This window comes from Rhinopithecus bieti, unplaced genomic scaffold (assembly GCF_001698545.2).
Source record: "Rhinopithecus bieti isolate Rb0 unplaced genomic scaffold, ASM169854v2 scaffold_61590, whole genome shotgun sequence".
NCBI lineage: Eukaryota > Metazoa > Chordata > Mammalia > Primates > Cercopithecidae > Rhinopithecus > Rhinopithecus bieti.
In genome coordinates, this window is record NW_016823353.1 from 381436 (window position 1) to 402352 (window position 20917).

Here is a 20917-nt window from a genome sequence, read left to right on the forward strand (position 1 = left end):
CCTTACCAACTATCACACTACCTTGTATGCCAGCACCTGGTAACAGTAGAGATTTTTATACATTAATAATCTTGATCTGTTTTGTCCTAGAAAATTCCATCATACATACATTTCCTGATATTTGGGCTTAGTGCTTCTAACTTGTTGTGGACACAACTTAATGATTCATTCATAGTGGTAATCTGTAGCTAGTGTTAGGGTTTTGTTGAAGTCAATGTGGGGTGTTTGAGGAAAAAGTTCCAAATATCCACTAGCAGAGAATTTTAAACTACATTTTTATTTTAAAGTTACGGTATAACATATAGCATAAAATATTTTATATCCGTTTGAAAATCTATACCGTTCTTTTTTATCATCAAAGTTTCTCAGTGGCCAGTAGAGGCAAAGACAACATAACCTCTGATCTATGGGACATAATGTTCCCAGGGAAAAAAATCTTCAAGTGGGTGTGAGGGTGTTTCTAATTCAAAATATGTAGATTTCTCCACATGGAAGAAGTAAAGATTTTCTTAACATGCTCCTGTGTTCATGCTTGGAGACAAGAGTAAGATGGTTTAGAAGCTTTACCCTTTCTCGGAACAAGTAGAATCCTGGTCTGAGACCTCTCAGGAATTTCAGAGCTTAGCAGTCTGGCCTGGAGGTTTTTCAGCCTTTTAGTATAATAAACAGTAGTTGCTTCCTAGAGTTGAGTTTTTAAGGATTCACAAAAGGAGCCTGTACAAAATATACATACAGTTCTTTATTAAACAACTGTAAACACTTCACTGTAAAATCCATAAAACTTTATAAACAAACATTTTGTAAATAGAATCTATGCTACAGTAAAAGAATTAACACAATTATTTACATGCAATACTGACAAATTTGGCACTTTTTGAAAAGAAATGTACAAAACACTTGCTTTAAAAGAAATTTAAAATTATAAAAACTTCGAGCATTACTATCATGCACTTCGCAAATACCTCACAAGCACTTATGGCACAGCGATCGGAGAGCACCAGGCTCCCTGGTAATAATATTTATGTAACTTTTAATGTGCTTCCGTACGTTTGTTGTAAAACCACCTGAACATTGTCAAGAATAAAGTCAAACGCCATATTCCAAACCGATTCCACCGATTGCTGCATCAACCTAAAGGTAGGGAGAGAAGAAATGCCATCAGGAAAAGTCCTTAAGACTACTCCTTTTAAAATAAAATTGATTTTGGCCAAAAAAAAAAAAAAACAGCTCATGCCTGTAATCCCAGCACTTTGGGAGGCCGAGGTGGGCAGATCACCTGAGGTCGGGAGTTTGAGACTAGCCTGGCCAAACATGGTAAAACCCCGTCTCTATAGAAAATACAAAAATTAGCTGGGCGTGGTGGCACATGCCTATAATCCCAGCTACCTGAGAGGCTGAGGCAGGAGAATCTCTGGAACCCAGGAGGCAGAGGCTGCAGTAAGCCAAGATCCCACCACTGCACTCCAGCCTGGGTGACAGAGCAAGACTCTATCTCAAAAAATAAAATCCTAGAACACTTAAAAAAAAAAAAAAAAAAAAAAAAAAAAAAAAAAAAAAAAAAAAAAGGCTTGTTTTGAGACAAGCCGTCAGGCTGGAGAGCAGTGGTGTAATCATGGCTCACTGCAGCCTCTACCTACCAAGTAACTGGGACCACAGGTGGGCACTACCACCTCCAGGTTATTTATTTTTTGTATTTTTTAGTAGAGATGGGATTATGCCATTTTGGCCAGGTTGGTCTCGAAACAATCCACCCACCTCAGCCACCCAAAGTGAAGTGCTGTGATTACAGGCGTGAGCCACTGCACCCAGCCCACTTCCTGTGGTTTCCTAATCACATGTAAGACTTTGAGGGCAACACACTTGGAACCTTATTTCCTAATCAACATGGCAAAATAATGGATATCACTTTTTCATTAACCCTAATGAGGACAGTTTCCCAGAAAGTTTCAAACTTCTCAGTACACCTTCAATTAGCCATTGTGACATGCCATGTTTTCCCATTTGATAAAAGTGATGAATTACTACCTTTTCATGTATTTTATAACTAGATCCAGTTTTTCCAAATCTTTTTCTTCTATTAGATCAGTACAGTATTTCACAACTTGGAGAATGTCTTCTTCCATTGGATCTAGGAAGGGGAAAAACTTCAAATGAGGACCAGTGTATCTTTTTGAAGGAGAAAGTCAGAAATCTACACGGATAAAGGAAAACTGCATTTCTACAAGTATGCCGCTAACAGCTATCAAAGGAATGGGCTTTGTTACTTTTCAAAGCAAGCCCCAGAATTTAAAAGATACTGGGGTAGCTGCTTTAAGCGTATTAGAGTTAGAGAAATGGGTTAAATCTACATAGTTTAGTCTGTTTATGTTCTCAAATCCTGAGACGACTACATCTCAGCCTTGGGCCATCTAACACAGGCCAAGCCAACCTGAAATTGTAGTTATCCATTCTCTGAGCAAGGTCTTCACATCATTGAATTCAACAGCTCCAGCTAGATTGGGTGCTGGAGGTCTCACACAGCCAGCTGGGTCAGACTGCAAACTAGAAAGGCCTGGCACACCTGAAGTAGAAGCAGAGAGTTCTTCCTGTTAAGAAAACAAAGGATAAAATTGCTGTATTCACACATTATCCAGGTACATTAAGATCTCATCAAGGTCAAAGTTAAAGAATTACCAGGGTTTTCTCTGCAGGAGTTCCTTCATGTTTTAGAAACCCATCAATTAACTTCTGGGGACTGCCACAGGCCCCTGGCAGAGTTTTGCAGGACTGTTTGGCAGCTTGTTTTCAAAGGACTCTGAATCCTTTTGGGGAACCGATGGGTTTTTTTTTCTTGTTTCTTTTCTTTTCTTTCACTGCTGCCTTTAGATGAAGTAAAGGATTCTTTGGCACTAAGAGAAGATAGATACAAGATCCTCAACAAATTGCTAGTACGGATAGTCTGGATTGATAGTAGGTTGGGTTCTCTTTTCTCCTCCCGAATACAACAGGCTCCCTAGCCTACACCTCCCCTCCTGCCCCAAGTGAGAGGCAGTGAATGGCAGTGGCCCAAAGTGCAGGCTCTCCAATTCTCTCTTTGCTTTGCCACTTACTAATTCGGCCTTTGGCATGTTGCTCTTCTATGATGGGTAGTCATAAATGTGGGTTTGGTGTTTGTGATGCATTTTGAACTTACATCCTTTGATTTATTCCTCTCAAAGGACAACTAGCTGAACAAGTATTCAAGACACTTCTGGTAATGTCCTATCCCAACTTTTTTAAAAAAGTAAAAAGTGGTGTGTTTAAATCCTGAAAGTACAGACACAAATCCAACTAAAATATGACGATATTTACTCATACTGTATACAGCAGATATTATCCCAATATGAAGAGCTTTTAATGCAACTAACAGCTTATACTTTGGCCATTATATACTGCAATAATGAGACAACAGTGACTCCATTACTCTTTATCTTCATTTTTGTTACATGCCACTTCCAAGGCTCACCAGATGCACTGGCTGACTGCTGGTGACTGCTGTTCTCGCCCTGCCTTTGTCTTTGATCATATGCTGCTTTCAGCTCCCTTTGAAGTTCAGCAGGAAGGGCAGCAAATACCTCAGGGTCCACCTAGTGGAAAAGACAAGGTCAAAGTCAAACCTGAACTCCTTCTAGATGGGAGCTGGTTTATCTTTTTTCACAAAATAGATTTTGTTTTCAAATCTTACTTTTCTGATCTGTACGAATTCTTAACAGTTCCGTAATATCAAAGCTGATTAAATCTTCAAAATGGTTACAGCAAGAATAAGGAATTAAGAGTACTAACTTAAAAAACCCACTACAACAGCAGAACCACCTGGGCAAAATGCACTAGTAGAAAATGGGAAGCAAAACATTAAAACAGGAACTCAGGTTGTTGCAGCCCCATGTAGGATTACACATCTCCACTCTGCTGTATTCAAGTGTGGCCACTGATCTGTTTGTGTCAGATCAATGTGCTTCTGTCTTATCATGCCCTCCCCCGTCTCTTCCCTCTGCTGGTTTCAGCGGGAGGCTGCTCTGAGTGTCTACATCCTGCAGATACAGGAGATGGAGACAAGCCCACTCTTCCCTCCCCTCCCCTCCCCAGTAGAAGTGCTGTCAGATACAGGGGAGAAAGGGAGGGGAGAAAGGGAAGTGAGACAGGTCCTGAGCTGGAGCAGGGGGTGAGAATACTGAAACTACAGCAGAGGGTTCCCATATTTAACTTACCTGTGAAAATGCTGGAAGGGCTATTACATTTATTCCTGTGTCACTGTTCGATTCTTGAGGTTCTGGTATTTGCAACAAGACTGTCCCAACTGGTTGTGGCAAAATTCCTGTGTTACAGCCATTTACTGGTTCTTTCCTTTTGCCGCCATGTGCCTCTGCCTGCTGGACAGCACAGACTTGCTCTACCTGTTCCCGGAGATCAGGTGGAAGCGCTTCCAAAACAGACTGATCCAGCTATGAAATGCCAAACATACGAGTTTGAAGTTTATTAAAGCATGCTCAGAGATGACGTGTTTGGGAGTTAACATGCCACTTTCAATTTCAATTTGAACACTGGATAATCAACGTAAGGTACAGACAGATCATCAAGCTAGGAAAGCCACCCCAAAAAATCAGCACATTTTTGGAACGTCTTGGCCTTTTGTCATTGAAGCCTGAAGTAGTATGTGTAGTCTGGAGAAAAGTGTATATACTACTCGCCACTACCACATGACCAGGTAAGTCCAAATATACTCACAGAATGTCCTGCAATTGGAGTCAACAGATATGGATAGCCTTGGTGAAGCTCAAATTAGATCCCACCCCTGGGGAGGGGTGAAGGCCTGAGGCACATGTTAAAATTCTGGACAGGTTAACAGTCCTGAGTCAAAAGTTCACCTCTCAGATGACAGACTGCCCAAAAATACAAATAATTCTACTCTGACAGCAGCACACTGGAAGAAAGGGTTTCTAGAAGCTGAATTTTCTCTAACTTGCAGGACAGAACCCACTGTTCCTTTGACCAGGGCCTCCCTCCACCTGTCCATGCACATCTGGCCCTTTGGAAACATGCAATCCCATCAACTGGGTAGGCCAATCTTACACCTTGCCAGGAGTAACTAATTGTGGGTATCTGTCACCATACAAGCGTATCAGCATTGATTGCCCCTTCCCCTAGTTTTACAGCTAGTATTTAACATCTCCTGCCTCCTTCCATGCAGGGGGTGCGGGGGCACAAATAAACTTGCCCAATATAGCTTAAGGTGCTACCTTACTTTCAAGGACCAAGGGATGCCAGCAGCATATCACATGTACAGCCCACACAAGCTGAATTAAACCATCCAAAACTCCAGAGACCTTTTTTTTTTTTTTTTTTTTTTTTTAGGCGGAGTCTTGCTCTGTCGCCCAGGCTGGAGTGCAGTGGCCGGATCTCAGCTCACTGCAAGCTCTGCCCGGCTAGTTTTTTGTATTTTTTAGTAGAGACGGGGTTTCACCGGGTTAGCCAGGATGGTCTCAGCCTAGAGACCTGTTTGCAAATACTGCAAAAGCCCTTTGACATAAGGCCTCTACTTCACCACTAATCACCAAAGCTGCCTTGCTGAATACAGTAAGTCTACATGATGACCACTGTCACAGACAATGGCAGTCCACAGGAGGACTGCCTTTCAGCTATGCTTTACAACTTGCAAGAGTGGCAAATCTTTGCAAAAGCACTTTCATTCAACCCAATTATTGCTTATTTAGAATCCAACATCATGATCTACCCGAACAAGTGACCCGTTCTCCCTTTCTTGATTAAACGGATGAAGAAATAAAAATGCCATTTTCATTTGTAAACTTATATTTTTGTACTTATATGTGGATGACTATAAAATGTACTTATATTTAGGACTATAAAAATGTACCTGGGAAGGTGACGGGACCTCTATACTCAGGTTAAGTCTTGACTGCACACTGACAGGAGAATGCAGACCATTCCATTTCCCTGAAGACTCAGCCTTGTTAGTATCAGGACTGGTCGGCACATGTGTGGGAAAAGGCGGCAAAGTGCAAGTTCTAGAAGCAGATGATATGTCCAGATCCACAGCAGTCCGAAATACTACAAAGAGAAAATACATAAAATAGCCTCTTCAGATCATCGGGCAGGGCCTTTAATCCCTGATTTCCTCTGTCCATTACAAATAAAAAAACTTTATTATTGATTCATCATAATGAAGAATATAATTTTTTAAAATCACAATAAAGCTGTGTCAAGTTTAAAACCAACTGCCATCTTTCCAAGGACATAAGCAGCACCTAAACAAGAACCCCACTGATGACCACCAACCTTCTTTGTGCTCCTCTTCTGTGGATTTCTTAGCTTTCTGAACTTGGAAGATATCACGGACAGAGCATGACCCACCAGGAAAGTGGCTCGACTGAACTGATGGGCGACTGGGACATGTGGAAGGGTTCAGATTAGTTGGAACCAACTGATTCACGTGAATCCCAACCTAGAACCCAGAATAAAGAGTATGCTTCCAGGAAAACTAAAGTAAAATATGAATTCAGCTAAGCAAAATCCTCAGCAAATCCTTTTTACTACCTCCTAGATCCTGTTTCTAGAATAAAGGTAAATGAAAGTATTCAAACAACAGCATTCTATATAACTTATTACAAAAACAATTTCTAGACTAGCTAGTGAGTGGTCATTCATCTCACACTTCAGAGTATCCAATTCTCCCAAAATATACCAAAACGTCTTTAAAATCAGAAAATCCAAACAAGTGGAATACTGTATATTTCACTGATGTTCTGGTCAACTAAGGTTTTAAATTAGGATAAAAAAAAAATCTGAGGACAGGCTACTTAGAAACAACTATTTTTATCTTTTTAAAATGAAATACTTCTCAAAAAATACTGGTGGGACTGGTGAACAGCAGGCACACCGCAGACCCCTCCATAAAGTGCCACTGTAACAGTATTTCAGGGAGAAATTACAATTACGGCTGGCTTAGTGACTAATCCTTCAACAAAGCCCACAATCAAGCCAGAACAACCCTTAACGTACACATGCACACATAAAACTAAACCTACAAAGGTTCTTTTTTTTTTTTTTCTTTTGAGACACAGCCTCATTGTGTCACCCAGGCTGGAGTGCAATGGCATGATCTTGGCTCATGCAAGCTCTGCCTTTTGGGTTCAAGTGATTCTCCTGCCTCAGCCTCCCGAGTACATGGGACTATAATGCATGTACCACAACACCCGGCTAATTTTTGTATTTTTAGTAGAGATGGGGTCCAGACACAGTGGCTCATGCCTATAATCCCAGCACTTTGAGAGGCCGAAGCCGGTAGATCACCTGAGGTCAGGAGTTTGATACCAGCCTGGCCAACATGGTGAAACCTCATCTCTAAACATACAAAAGGGTGTGGTAGCGGGTACCTGTACCCACAGCTACTCAGGAGACTGAGGAAGGAGAACTGCTTGAGCCCAGGAGGTGGAGGTTGCAGTGAACCGAGATCGCGCCCCTGTACTCCAGCCTGGGCAACAGGGCAAAAACTCCATCTCAAAAAAAACAAAAAAACAAAAAAAATCTATGGTTTTGACATTTTGATGCCTCTTGCCTGTTTCAAAGGCATCTGGATGTGCTGTGGTTTCACTCCCTTCTAGGTCATCATATGGCAGACAGCAGCGTATGTTTTTGATTAAAAAGGAACTTAAAGGTACAAAATTTATGTATTCATACTCCTCACAGTCATATCTACTTCTAGGAACAAGAACAGGGAGGACATGTATATTAGCCCCTGGTTAATAAGGGGTACCCTGGAAAAGTACAGTAAGAATCTAAGAAAATTATTCTAAAATGAAGGAGATCAAAATGGAAAAGTCAAGAATTTTGTTTCTCTTTTCCTTGTATCACAAAGCAGCTGAAGACCTACATATAAAGTCCCTATATGCCAGCAATAACCATTCTGAGAGCAAGCCTCAAATGACACAAAAATTACAGAAAGTCAGAATTTACAAGGTTACTATACACTTACCCCTCTCATGTCTGATATATTTAGTTTCATTGTATGAAACATGTTTAGCATCGCCTTTCCAATTATTTTTGCATTATCTGTTGCCTGGTCAAGAGTTACAGTCCTGTAAGTGACAGAATTATAAAACAAAAGCTTCATTCCATATGTATTCACTAGTACTAAAGTCGTATGGAACGGTTTAAAAGAGTTATAGAAAAGTTGTAAACAGTTACAAAGAAGATTATAAAAGTGAATGCCATAGTCTCCCTTCAAGGAAGCCAGAAATACCAAATTAGTTACATTGGCAAAGAAAGGGGAAAGAAAAATTATGGAACACTGGAACTTCAAGGTAAAAACGATAATGGACACCTGGGTCAAGTAAAAATCAGTTGAGAAATTTAGAAAAAGGTGTATTTTAGCTAACACATGCACAAATAAATACATATTTTCCAGCTAAAGCACAAATGAATGGTAAACACAATGTTCTTGATTCCAAGATAAGTTTTAGGTTCCAAGATTATGTATGCTGAGGTAGAGCAAATATTCAGAAGAGAAAGGTGAATTCTCGGTATGTTGTTTCTTGACTCTCCTTTCATTGTGTTTACAGTAAAGCCAATAAACAATTCTTAGATCTTTAAGAACTCTTGAGAGAGGACCAAATGATCCATCAGCATTACTAGGTCCCAAAGATGTGATGACCTCACCTATCATTTCCTTCAGAGCTGTTTGAGCTTCTCTGGCATGAGCAGGTGTCCCATTACAAACAGAATTACTAACTCAGTAACAGATTAACAAATTACTACCAGTTCTCTTTCCAAAGGAAAGTTATTTCGTGTTTTGGATGATCCTTTCCATGTATAATGAACAAATAAAGTTCCAGGCCTTTAAACAAGAAATAGTCCCAGAAAAAAATACTATAAATTGAATCTGATTTTCCCATAGAAATGTTTAAGAAGACAATCGCATTACTTCATCTGCTTATAGAAATGGCCACTAAAAACTGGGCACAGTGGCTTACACCAAAATAATCCCAAAATGTTGGGAGGTCAAGGCAAAAGGATTGTTCAAGACCAGCCTGGGCAACAGAGCAAGATCCTATCTCTACATTAATAAGTTTTTAAAGTAAATAAATAAATGACCACTATTTACTATTTGAGATATATGTATATATCATTAACACTTACGTCAGTAAATATAATTCAAGATAACAACTGATAAAAAAATGTATTTCATAAATCATGCTGTCTAATTGTAATCTGTAATTCCTGCTTTCATGGTAACTTGGGAGTTTCTCTGTTTAAGAGCAGTCATCTCACGACTTAGCAATATCATCATACACATGAATGCACCATGTGTGGCTGGCATGAGCTAATCTTCAATGAAACTGTACTTCATAGTTCCTTGTAAGTAGCTTTCAAAAGTGTCAAAAGCCTCAAAACTTTGGTTTCACAGATGACATACAGTGTAACATAAAATGACATGTAAAACCACATATCTTCATATTGGTCACAAATCTTACATGAAGTTTAATATGAAGTAGTTGGCCCTGACACAAAAAACGAGGGTTTCAGGCCAGGTACACTGGCTCACGCCTGTAATCCGAACACTATGGAAGGCTGAGGTGGGCGGATCATTTGAAGTCAGGAGTTGAAGATAGCCTTGCCAACATAGTGAAACCCTATCTCTACTGAAAATACAAAAATTCGCTGGGCATGGTGGCATGCCCCGTAATCCCAGCTACCCAAGAGGCTGAGACAGGAGGATCGCTTGAACCCAGGAGGTGGAAGTTGCAGTGAGCTGAGATGGCGCCACTGCCCTCAGGCCTGGGTGACAGAGTCAGCCTCCATCTCAACAGAAACAAAAACAAAACAACAGGTTTTTAAATGCTTTTACCAGTTTTCAGACATTACAGTGATTCACTCATCTTTTTACCAATTAAATTTATACACCTATGTCAATGAAGTTGCTCTCCTTCACCAGCATTTTTCTAGCTACTATAGTCTGCCTTTGTGCATCGTTTTTTTGAGACAAAATCTCACTCTGTTGCCCAGGCTGGAGTGCATTGGCACAATCTCGGCTCACTGCAACCTCTGCCTCCTGGGTTCGACCGATCCTCCTGCCCCAGCCTCCTGAGCAGCTGGGACTACAGTCGAACGCCACCATGTCCAGCTAATTTTTGTACTTTTAATGGAAATGGAGTTTCACCATGTTGGCCAGGCTGGTCTCAAACTCCTGGCCTCAAGTAATCCAGCTGCCCTGGCCTCCCAAAGTGCCGGGATGACAGGCATGAGCCACCACAGCCGGTCTGTATCACTGTTTTTAAGAACTACACCGAAATCTCCCTCAGGAAAAAAGTTTCACCAAGTCCAAAAATTACAGCAGTCCCTTTGGTCTGCAGCCTTGCCCTTTCTTTCTGTCCATGCAGTCAAGTTAACAGCCCAAAGATGCCAAGCAAAGGCTGCCAAGGTCTGGAATGCCGTCAAACCAACCTCCTGTGTGTGGGCCTGGCTGAAACCAAGTGTATTAACCTAAGCTGAATGCCTTAGGCTGATTCCTGCTTCTACAGAATACCAGATAACATGCGTTTACAGGTCTTTATTCAAACTCCTCCTTGGTTTTCTTCATTTTCTATTACTTATAAAATTTGTACTGAAATATAATTACCAATATCATTTTTGAGGTGAGCTTACCTGGCAATGTTATCACAAATTCCATGGCCTCCAAATTTTGCAGTTTCTACAGGAGCCCCGGCCTTTCGTACCATGATTTTGAGAGTTAGACGTTTACCCTTCATGCCAGTGGCTTCTAGTCTTCTTTGAATTTCTTCTGAAAGACTCAGAAGAAAAGCTTCTGCCTCTTTTGCCTATGGAAAGACAACCATGGAGAAACTGCCATTCCATTTTCCTATGTACCTAACAATTGTTCTCAAGTATTTTAACTGAGTATTAAACATGTTGGTTACTCACTATCATGCCCAGCATCTATTAAAAAGAAACGTGGCCGGGCGCGGTGGCTCACACCTGTAATCCCAGCACTTTGCGAGGCCGAGGCGGGTGGATAACCTGAGGTCAAGAGTTTGAGACCAGCCTGGCCAACGTGGTGAAACCCCGTCTCTATTAAAAATGCAAAAATTAGCTGGGTGTGGTGGCGGGCGCCTATAATCCCAGCTACTCAGGAGGCTGAGGCAGGAGAATCGCTTGAACCCAGGAGACAGAGGTTGCAGTGAGCTGAGATCATGCCACTGCACTCCAGCCTGGGTGACAGAGGGAGACTCTGTCTCAAAAAACTAAAACTACAACAATAAAAACCGTTTGGTATACCCTCACTATTAAATAAAAATACCCACCTTCCCAACAAAGTGAATGGAATGAGTACTTTTAAAAGATATTTTCCTTTCTTTTTTTTTTTTTTTTTTTTGAGACGAAGTGTTGCTTTTGTCCCCCAGCCTGGAGTGCAATAGCATGATCTTGGCTCACTGCAACCTCTGCCTCCCAGGTTCAAACGATTCTCTTGCCTCAGCCTCCCAAGTAGCTGGGATTACAGGCGCCTGCCACCATGCCTGGCTAACTTTTTTGTATTTTTAGTAGAGATGGGGTTTCACCATGCTGGCCAGGCTGGTCTCCAACTCCTGACTTCAGGTGATTGGCCCACCTTGGCCTCTCAAAGTGATGGGATTACAGGCGTAAGCCACCGTGTCAGGCCCCTTGCTTTCTTTTCTATGCCATCGTTGACTTGTTGAAATTTTTTTGTAATTATGTTAATACGTTCTGCTAATAAAATGTGTTCCAACACTGTGCTTATAGCCCAAACATCATCTATCTCCATGCCTAAGGAAACAGACTTCTGAGGTCCACAGTGTAGGCAGAGAGGGCAATTAACTCATCACATCTCAAATCCTTATGATAATGGTGTTGTTCGTACACACAAATTCAAGACATATCCAGCCGGGTGCAGTGGCTCACGCCTGTAATCCCAGCACTTTGGGAGGCTGAGGTGGGCGGATCACGAGGTCAGGAGTTTGAGACCAGTCTGACCAACGTGACAAAATCCCGTCTCTACTAAAAATACAAAACATTAGTCAGGCGTGGTGGCAGGTGCCTGTAATCCCAGCTACTTGGGAGTCTGAGGCAGGAGAATCTCTTAAATCCGGGAAACAGAGGTTGCAGTGAGCCAAGACTGCACCACTACACTCCACCCTGGGCGACAGAGCTAGACTCCATCTCAAAAAGACAAGACCGATGCAAAGCCATAATCTGAAGGAAAATGGAAACCACTCAGCCATCTGTGCCGCAGCTTTCCAAAAGCCTGCATAAGGAGGGGTTTGCTGAAACTTAATTTAACTACAGCTTAAAAAGTATTTCACTGTAAATTAGATTCTAATCTCAAGTTCTCTAATAACTGGCCCCCAAGGCATCATCTTTTGGTATATTTTCTCAAGAGCGAAGTTCCCTCAGCCTCAGCCTTGCCCGGGGCTGGCCCTTACCACACACGGCCTTCAACGGCCTTCTTGAGGCTCTGGCGATACAACAGTTTGAAGACTTAATTTCGCGCATCAAGGGTCTTATGGTTCAGTTGGAGAGGCAGGACTATGTAAAAACGCAAAGGAGCAACAGAAGGTAAAATCTGCTCAATGATCAGTACCTGGGTAAACCTGATTCCATAGTTGATCTCAGCTGACACAGATTTTCTTTCCTTTTCAGTTCGAACGGGTCTATCATCCAAGCCACGGCAGAACCTATAAAGCATCTGACCTGTTTTGGGACCAAATTCTTTTTGGAGTTTTGCCATGGTCATATACTGCAAGTCTCCACAAGTTTTAATTCCCAAAGATGCCAACTTAGATTCCATTGAACATCCAACTCCTAGGAAAAGGAATATATATAGTTCTTTAAGTATGCAGAATAAGCTACTAATAACAAGTTTATTAACACAAAATACCCACCATTTATACACAAAACTACTAATTTAAAATAATCTTTAAAGTCTTTAGGTGACATAACTGAAGCATCCATAAGTTGAAGAATTTTTTGGTGCAAAATCATACTAGTAGGTGTATTTCTAGACTCTACTTCTCAATTCGGACTCCACACACAGATGAACAAGAAACTTTTAAAATACGTATAAACTCAAGCTATCAAAAATGTCCTTTCTTTATTAGTGAATAATATCAACATATCTATCTTATTCACAAAATCAACTAAGGAATCAACTGTCATTTAAACAAGTCTATAGTGTGACTTACAGACATACTAGCCGACTCACGAAATGTAAGGGACTCTATGATAATTTCAGGCATCACCAAATCTCACAATTATAAGCTGTATTTTTTCAGTGAAAAACAGAACAAGAATTCACAAAATGGGCCCAAGTCCAAAAATGTTACATGCTATCATACGTACCACTGACCTGAGGATGAAGGATCCTAACCAAACCAACTCGTGGTGGGGTAGAAGACAGACTTTTTTTTTTTAATCAAAAGGATGATCTCTCTGAAGAGATATTAACTCTCCTACAGCTGGGTCAGCAGGCAGCAGTCCCTATGCCCTATTCTGCAAGATGTAAGGTTTGAGCCCCACCTAAAGGACACTGATTAATTCTGTTGCTCTAAGTTGGAGTCTTGGTTTTCTTCAATTTGCCCTAAATGCTTTAAAAAGGTACACAAATTTGGGAAAGAGGTTTGGAGTAACCGAGGGAAACTAGAATGCTTACTAAAATGGTTCCACACCATCAAGTAAAACTTTTCCATTAATGAGGAAAAGACAGCGTTGTGTTTCTGGTCTTCTGTAGGAACTTATCCAAAGAGAACTCAGGCTGGGTGCGGTGACTCACACCTGTAATCCCAATACTTTGGGAGGCCAAGGCAGGAGGATTTCTTGAGGCCAACAGTCTGAGTTTGAGGACAACCTGGGCAACTGAGGGAGACCCTGGCTCTACAAAATAGAAAACAGAATTAGCTGGGTGTGGTGGTGTACTCCTATAGTCCCAGTTACTTGGGAGACTGAGTTAGAAAGATCCCTTGAGCCCAAGAGTTTGAGGCTATAGTGAGCTATGAACCTGCCATTCCATTCCAGCCTACGTGACAGAGCAAGACCCTGTCTTTAGAAAAGAGACCTCAGAATGAAGTCTGCTAACTTCTGTTCATTGTTATTATTGTTAATTCTAGCTCCTATCCTCCCGAGTGGTCTTCAGTAGCAGGAACAACCATCTAGTCCAAGTTCTCCCAGGAAAACCTCTGGAACACAAGGTTAGGAAGTTGTCAATGTGGGTCCCACAAGTTTAAACCCAGACACTTTATTCCTTAATGGAAGTGAGATGAAAGGCATTAAGGCTGCTGGTTCACATTTGTGCCATTTTAAAGCCCAAGCCAGAACAAAAGGCAAGTAAATACCAAAGACCCCAAGTTAACAATTAAAAAAAAAAAAAAAATTTCCTCCAGAGAAGTACCATTCACCAAAAGGTAAAATTTTAAGTGAAACCTAAGTGCTTTTCAAAATGGGGAGGAGAAACACAAGGGAACAGACAGATTACATGCTTGGTTGGTCAAAGGCAGACACTTTGCACAGCTATTTGCTTTTAGGAAAGGCCTTTTCTTCTATTTGCCCTTTTTGTATTTCTTTTTTGTCATAAGACTTCTCAACATCAGGGAAGACTTTCTCTCCTTTTCCCTCCCACTGTTGCCTCACTTCCCACTCCCATAATCTGACCATGATCTTTCCCTTACCGTTGTGGGGAACCAATCTGTTCTCAGGCACTTGCAAGGTCAGCAAGAGACAAGCATCATCCTGGGTTGTGTCAGTGTGTGCATGTGTGTTGGGGTGGATGGGCGTGGGGAGAAACCCACAGTGTAAAATTTTAGAGTATCCTGAGTATACTAGAACAAAATTATTAGGCACTACAGGTGCAAAGGAAAGGCTCTATTAAACATCACCAAGTTAACCATAATCAATCTAATCTAAGTGGACGTCCCTCTATGAAAGCAGCGCAGCTCTTCTCCATGCAAGCTCATCTGATGGAATGAAATGGCCTGAACTGGAGGTGGGGGGGAGGCAGGGGCTGTGGTGTACCTCCAACTCCTATTGAGCGCGGGTGGGAAAATTACACTTGGAGCCAGGACCAAAACCTTGAAGAAGGCTGCTAGTTTTAACTAAATACGTCAATTAAGTAGGTTTTTATAAGGGAAAGATGGCAACTCTATGGACAAAGTATGGGGGACTCCAGGCCCAAACAGTGCAGCCCCCTATTAAGGAAAAGGTGAAGGAAAATACACTCCTTTAGAACCAAATCTCAAAGAGAAGAAAGAGTGAAGGAGGTTCCTGGTCAAGCAACTGGGACAAAGACCTGGCGTCTGTCCTTGAAGGGGAACTATTACCCTAGATTAAAAGTGGCCAAGAATGTTCCCTCCTTGGCATCCAGAACTTGGCTATCCAATACAGACACAGAGGAGTAAACTTCAAAGAATAAAGTTTTCACCATCCACACGAGTGCTGTTCAACGGAATTTTCTGCAATGATGGAAATGTTCTCGTCTGCTATCCACTACAGGAGAACCTTGCTCCATGTGACCACTGAGCATCTGAAATGTGGCCAGGGCAAGTGGGGAACTGAATTGGTAGTTTTATTCAACTTTAAACTGTACTAGCTTCATTTGGCTAAGTAGCTACTGTATTAGTGCAGATTTTATGAACACCTACGTGATCATGGTGGTTCTCTGAAAATGGGACAGAGATGGAATTCATATGCTGGATGCACAAACCCAGCAAAAGCTGAATGAGGTGCAGAGGGTCCTTCATTCAAGAGTGCATGCAAGGGTGAAAAGCCCTGCAAAGATCCAAAGAAAAAGTAGAAACGGTTCTTCAAACTGTAACAGTCGTTGGGGTCCATCCTTTCTTTCATTAGGTCACCAGATCATAGTCTCCTAAAGCAAAAACTTATTATTGTATTTTTCCTTCTTATGTAGCTATTCTAATTGTGTATTACTGTGCGCAGCACATATGTGGTCGCTAAACATTTAATGGGTACAAGGGACTAAAGAGGTTGGAGATGGGGTAAGTTACCACTGAATTTCTCCTGGTTATTGGTTACAGGACCAAGTTCCCCAAAGCATGTTCCATAAGATATAAATAGGTACTATAAATTTATCACCAAATATCTTTGAGAAATTACTAGTCTTTAACAAAGATAAACAGGGTTCTTTCCTAAAGTAATTCTCAGGTCTTTCACTGTACAAACCCCTCCACCACAGAAGGTTCCCTCTCGTGTATGAAACCCCTTTTTAAAGGAACAGCTTCTAATCTGTGGAACACACTTCAGGACAGGAGTAACAATGGAGAAGGCAGATACTTTACAGACCTGAAATGTTCTGTAACAGTCAGGTTAAGGATTTGGGGATTTTACAAAAACCACATGGACCACCGTGAGCGATGCAGACCCTGGCTCTGAAGAAGAGAAGGCCAGCTCTGCTGCCCTTTCAAATATCCCTTAGGAAATTCAAGGCTGTGCCTCAGCTTGGCCAGGACATGTAACTTCACACTTGCCCTTCAAGAAATAAAGTCTTTCCAGCCATGAAGCAAATGAAGTAGGATTACTAGGTCAAGTAGCTAAAACGTCCTTATTTCTATTAAACAACAACAACAACACAAAGAAAACTACAAAAAGCATTCAATTTAAAGATGGTGTTTTGGACTAAATTGTGTCTTCCCCAAATTACATGCTGAAGTCCTAACCCCAGTACTTTACCATGTGACTGTATTTTTTTTTTGTTTTTCTTTTGTTGTGTTTTGTTTTTTCAACATAGTCTCACTCTGTCACCTGTGCTGGAGTGCCGTGGTGCGATCTTGGCTCACTGCAACCTCTGCCTCTCGGGCTCAAGCGACTCTTGTGCCTCAGCCTCCCGAGTAGCTGGGACTACAGGCATGTGCCACCTACCCCTGGCTAATTTTTTTATATTTTTAGTAGAGACAGGGTTTCACCATGTTGGCCACGCTGGTCTTGAGCTCCTGGCCTCAAGTGATCCACCCGCCTCGGCCTCCCACAATGCTGGGATTACAGGTGTGAGCCACCACGCCCAGCCAGTGTGACTGACTGTATTTGGACACAGAATCTTTAAAGGGGTAATTAAGATAAAACAAGGTCATATGGATGCGCCTAATCCAACATGACCGGTATCCTCAAGAGATCACGACGGAGACATGCATATGGGGAAGGCCATGTGAAGACACAGGGAGGGGGGGTCACCTACAAGCCAAGGAGAGGCCTCAGAAGGAGCCAACCCTGCTGAACCTTGATCTTGAACTTCCAGTCTCCAGAGCTGTGAGACAACGCATTTCTGCAGTTTATGCCCCCCAGTCTGTGGTACTCTGTTATGGCACCCCTAGAAAACTAATAGAGATGGCTAGTGTAATAAACTTAAAACTCAAAATTTACATGCAGCTTTAAATATACCAGTTCCTCCTTACAGAAAACTGCAGTAAGATTTCTTATTAAAACTGTTCAAACTGTGCTGTCTACTAAGATAATCTGCTAGTTTGATTTTATAAAGTATTCTCAAATTAAATGTAGAACTAACCATCAAAAATGTCGTATTACACATTTCTGACACTAATAACATCATTTTAAGTTATACACTAAGGGGGTCAGGGGTCAGGAAGCTTTAAAACTAACCTACCATAAAATCCCATTTCTGTCATTTAATATTTATGGCCTGTTAACAGAAACTTCTAAGTTGGTTTGGATATTTTATTAGGCTTAAAATAGGCATCTAAAATGTCACTAAATCTACTTTTAACAAATGAATTTTAAAACTTTCACTATAAATGAAGACTTTACAAAGCTGACACAGGCACTTTATAATAAATAGGTAACTACACAAAAATATGAAATAATTCAACATCCCGCCCCTTAGGTGAGAAAGGTTAAGATGGAAGGTTTTCTTCCATGAGTGAGTCCATTGAAAATACAATCCTTCTTTAGGTTTCCTTTTTCCTAATACAGCTCACACACATGCTACTTTACTTTTAAATTACTTGTTTAATAAACTCAGAAAAATGTCGCTAGTCCTGCAGCATGAAATAGGAGAATCAATGCTCAAAACTTTTATCTTTGGCCCAGGAGTCAACTATTTCAATAATCATTTATTTAAAGGACTGACAGTCAATTTCATCATCCACCCTTTTAACACTGTTTCTTAGAATCTTGCTACTTGAGAAATGCCTAAAGGAAAACCCATTAGAAGCAAAACAAAAATGCAACATGAGGGTCCTGACAAATCATTTGAGGGGATATTCAATGCAGAATTCCAAATTTTGTTTTCATGGCACTCAGTAAGACTTAAAATTTTATAATATTCATGTCTAGGCAAAAAGAGGTCTAATAGTTCTATATTATAGACATGAAAAGGACTTATAATGCCTGTAATAAAAGTATTGTTAAAATATTTGTATTTACCTGGTAGATTAGTAACTAGCTGACCTCTGATAAAATCATCTACTTCTTCTGGTTTTAGGTGGTACTGCCCATCTGGTTTTGCTTTTCTAGTTGCCATTCTAGCCAGGAGAATATTAGAACCTGTTAAAAAAAAAAAAAAAAAAAAAGTCATCCAAGAAATAGTCACAATTATTCCTTAAATTTCCCAACAAAGATCTCTTCATACAGGTTATCTATCAAGTTTCTAAAAACAATGAAAATAAATTTTGATTATTTTAAATAAGGTGTAGAATTTTGCTAAGTATTTCAGAGCATAACCAGTGGAGTAGCGGGACAGAGGTTTCTCTCTGCTCTAACACAAGTGCCATTTCACCATCTACCCAGAAGCAGGAATGGAGAAAGCAATCCTGATCTTATTTTTTCTGTTTTGTTTTGTTTTTGAGACGGAGTCTCGCTCTGTCGCCCAGGCTGGAGTGCAGTGGTGCGATCTCGGCTCACTGCAAGCTCCGCCTCCCGGGCTCACGCCATTCTCCTGCTTCAGCCTCCTGAGTAGCTGGGACTACAGGCGCCGCCACCACGCCCGGCTCATTTTTTTATATTTTTAGTAGAGACGGGGTTTCACCATATTAGCCAGGATGGTCTGGATCTCCTGACCTCGTGATCCACTCGCCTCCACCTCCCAAAGTGCTGGGATTACAGGCGTGAGCAGTCCTGATCTTAAGAGTGGGTATTTGTAGGAAGTGAAGGCCACGATCAAAGAGTAGTTCATGTTCCCAACCACAGGAGCCAGGACTTGTAGGGAAACGAGAATAAAAGAGTGCTACTGGACTGGGGAAACCAGAAGGACCAAAGAACCAGCAGGAACTGAGGGTAGAAGAGTCTTCAAAACGCAGAGAGGCAGTGAGGTTCACGGTGTGAGTGTGGGCAGGGGCCACAGAAGAGGTGGAGGAAAAGGGCATCAAGCCCTGAGGAAGGGGCAGGGATCTGCAGGGCTCAGCTGCTAGGTGGGCTTCTCTGTGAATACGAAAATCTCCAGACACAGAGAAGACTTACACTGAGGACATATCTTGGTTTTACAGAAGACTTATGTAAAAACTATACACTTTCCTAAAGTAAATACAGAGGTTCATGAAGAGGGCAAGTTCTGGGAAGCCACACCAAGATGACAGAAGTAGTGAGTTCAGGGAAAGGGAAGGAACTGAGGAGCGGAAATATAAAGTGGGACTTTGGCACTACATATGCTTGAACTTAAAAAGAATGGATTCATATGATTACTTATAAATGAAAATTAAGGACAATTAAAAACAAAAAAATAAAACTGTGCCCGACAATGGAATACAGAATTCCTAACTGAAATGTTACCAACGTCTGTGGGTCAACACCAGGGGGTAAAAGGTAAGCCAGCCAGTAGCTGTAGGAATGCTGGGAATGTATTAATCATACTTTTTATTTTCTGTATCTTGTGGTGTTTTGAAATCTTTACAATCCTGCTGGCTGGGGAGAGACTGCCCTCCCAGGGCTGGCTCATTTCTAAAGACAGTAAGCCTCTTACTTGGAAGCACACTTGTCATATGCAACCTAACCACCTCCTGCCCCAAACTGTCCCAGGGCCAGCTACCAGGCAACCAGGGACCACCCTATGGCCCACAGCCCACCAGAATTACTCAAACTAGCCACTCCTAAAGTGTTTCCTCAGCCCTGCCTTGCCTTTCCGAAAACAAACAAAGAAAAAAACGCTAACAAAGGCTCTGGAGCCTAGGCTTTCGCTCCACCACTCCTTCTGCTTCTGTCTCCTAACCACCCTGGTGCTTGCCCAGTAGTCCCGCGTAGCATGGTATGCCCCTCCTCTCGGGAAATGGAAGTAACAAATTCTTCTTTCAATGGCATTAGCCTCTCCGCATCACCACTCAGTCATGAGTAAATTTCATGGGTACAAAGGAGACAGGGAACTTTGGAGGAAGAAGAGTTTTTGGATGAAGATGGAGGAATAATAGTTGAAAGTGACAATGGCAAGCTAAGACAAAGTTAACTTTACCTTCCAAGCCTATGGTATACTGAGTATGGCAGCAACAAACTGGCTCTAGTAACAGAATGGCAAGAAAAGGGGTATCTCGCCAGAAGGTAATGAGTGGGTTAAGAAAGGAAGAGATGACTCAGGGAAGCTTAAGTATGAAAGAGAGAGTTCCACAGGACACGGCTGCAAGAATCAACAAAAGCAGGCTAAGTATTGGGAGTAGCTGCGGAAACAAAATGCAAGGCTTAAAGAGGGCATGGATGCAGATGGAGGAGAGACTGAATAGTTACTGAGAGCACTTGGAGTCAGGGTGACTTCTAGAACTGAGTGAAGACAGGAACAGCTCCATGTGCCGGGAGGCTAAGGTGCAGAGAGTAACAAGACTCAGACTTAACATGTAACTCTAAACCCATACCACCACCTAGCTTTAAATACAACTTCCGTTCACTTTTGGGGGAAAAAAAAATTGTTTACAAATGTTGAATTAAACCTTTC

The 20917-nt window shown here is 41.5% G+C and overlaps 1 protein-coding gene across 2 annotated transcripts in view; it reads right to left on the reverse strand.

The window, feature by feature from the left end:
• Nucleotides 1–257: 257 nt before the first annotated feature.
• Nucleotides 258–20917, reverse strand: part of REV1 (REV1 DNA directed polymerase) — a 68356-nt gene continuing 47696 nt past the window's right edge. For both annotated transcript variants that reach the window (XM_017861361.1, XM_017861360.1), the window contains exons 12-23: nt 18430–18549; nt 12629–12849; nt 10678–10850; nt 8009–8111; nt 6313–6478; nt 5891–6084; nt 4227–4460; nt 3485–3605; nt 2674–2888; nt 2429–2585; nt 2026–2128; nt 258–1131 (exon numbers count right to left, since the gene is read on the reverse strand). In XM_017861361.1, coding sequence (XP_017716850.1) covers nt 2785–2888; nt 3485–3605; nt 4227–4460; nt 5891–6084; nt 6313–6478; nt 8009–8111; nt 10678–10850; nt 12629–12849; nt 18430–18549 — 1436 coding nt within the window. In that variant the 3' untranslated portion in view covers nt 258–1131; nt 2026–2128; nt 2429–2585; nt 2674–2784. The remainder of the gene's footprint in view (nt 1132–2025; nt 2129–2428; nt 2586–2673; nt 2889–3484; nt 3606–4226; nt 4461–5890; nt 6085–6312; nt 6479–8008; nt 8112–10677; nt 10851–12628; nt 12850–18429; nt 18550–20917) is intronic.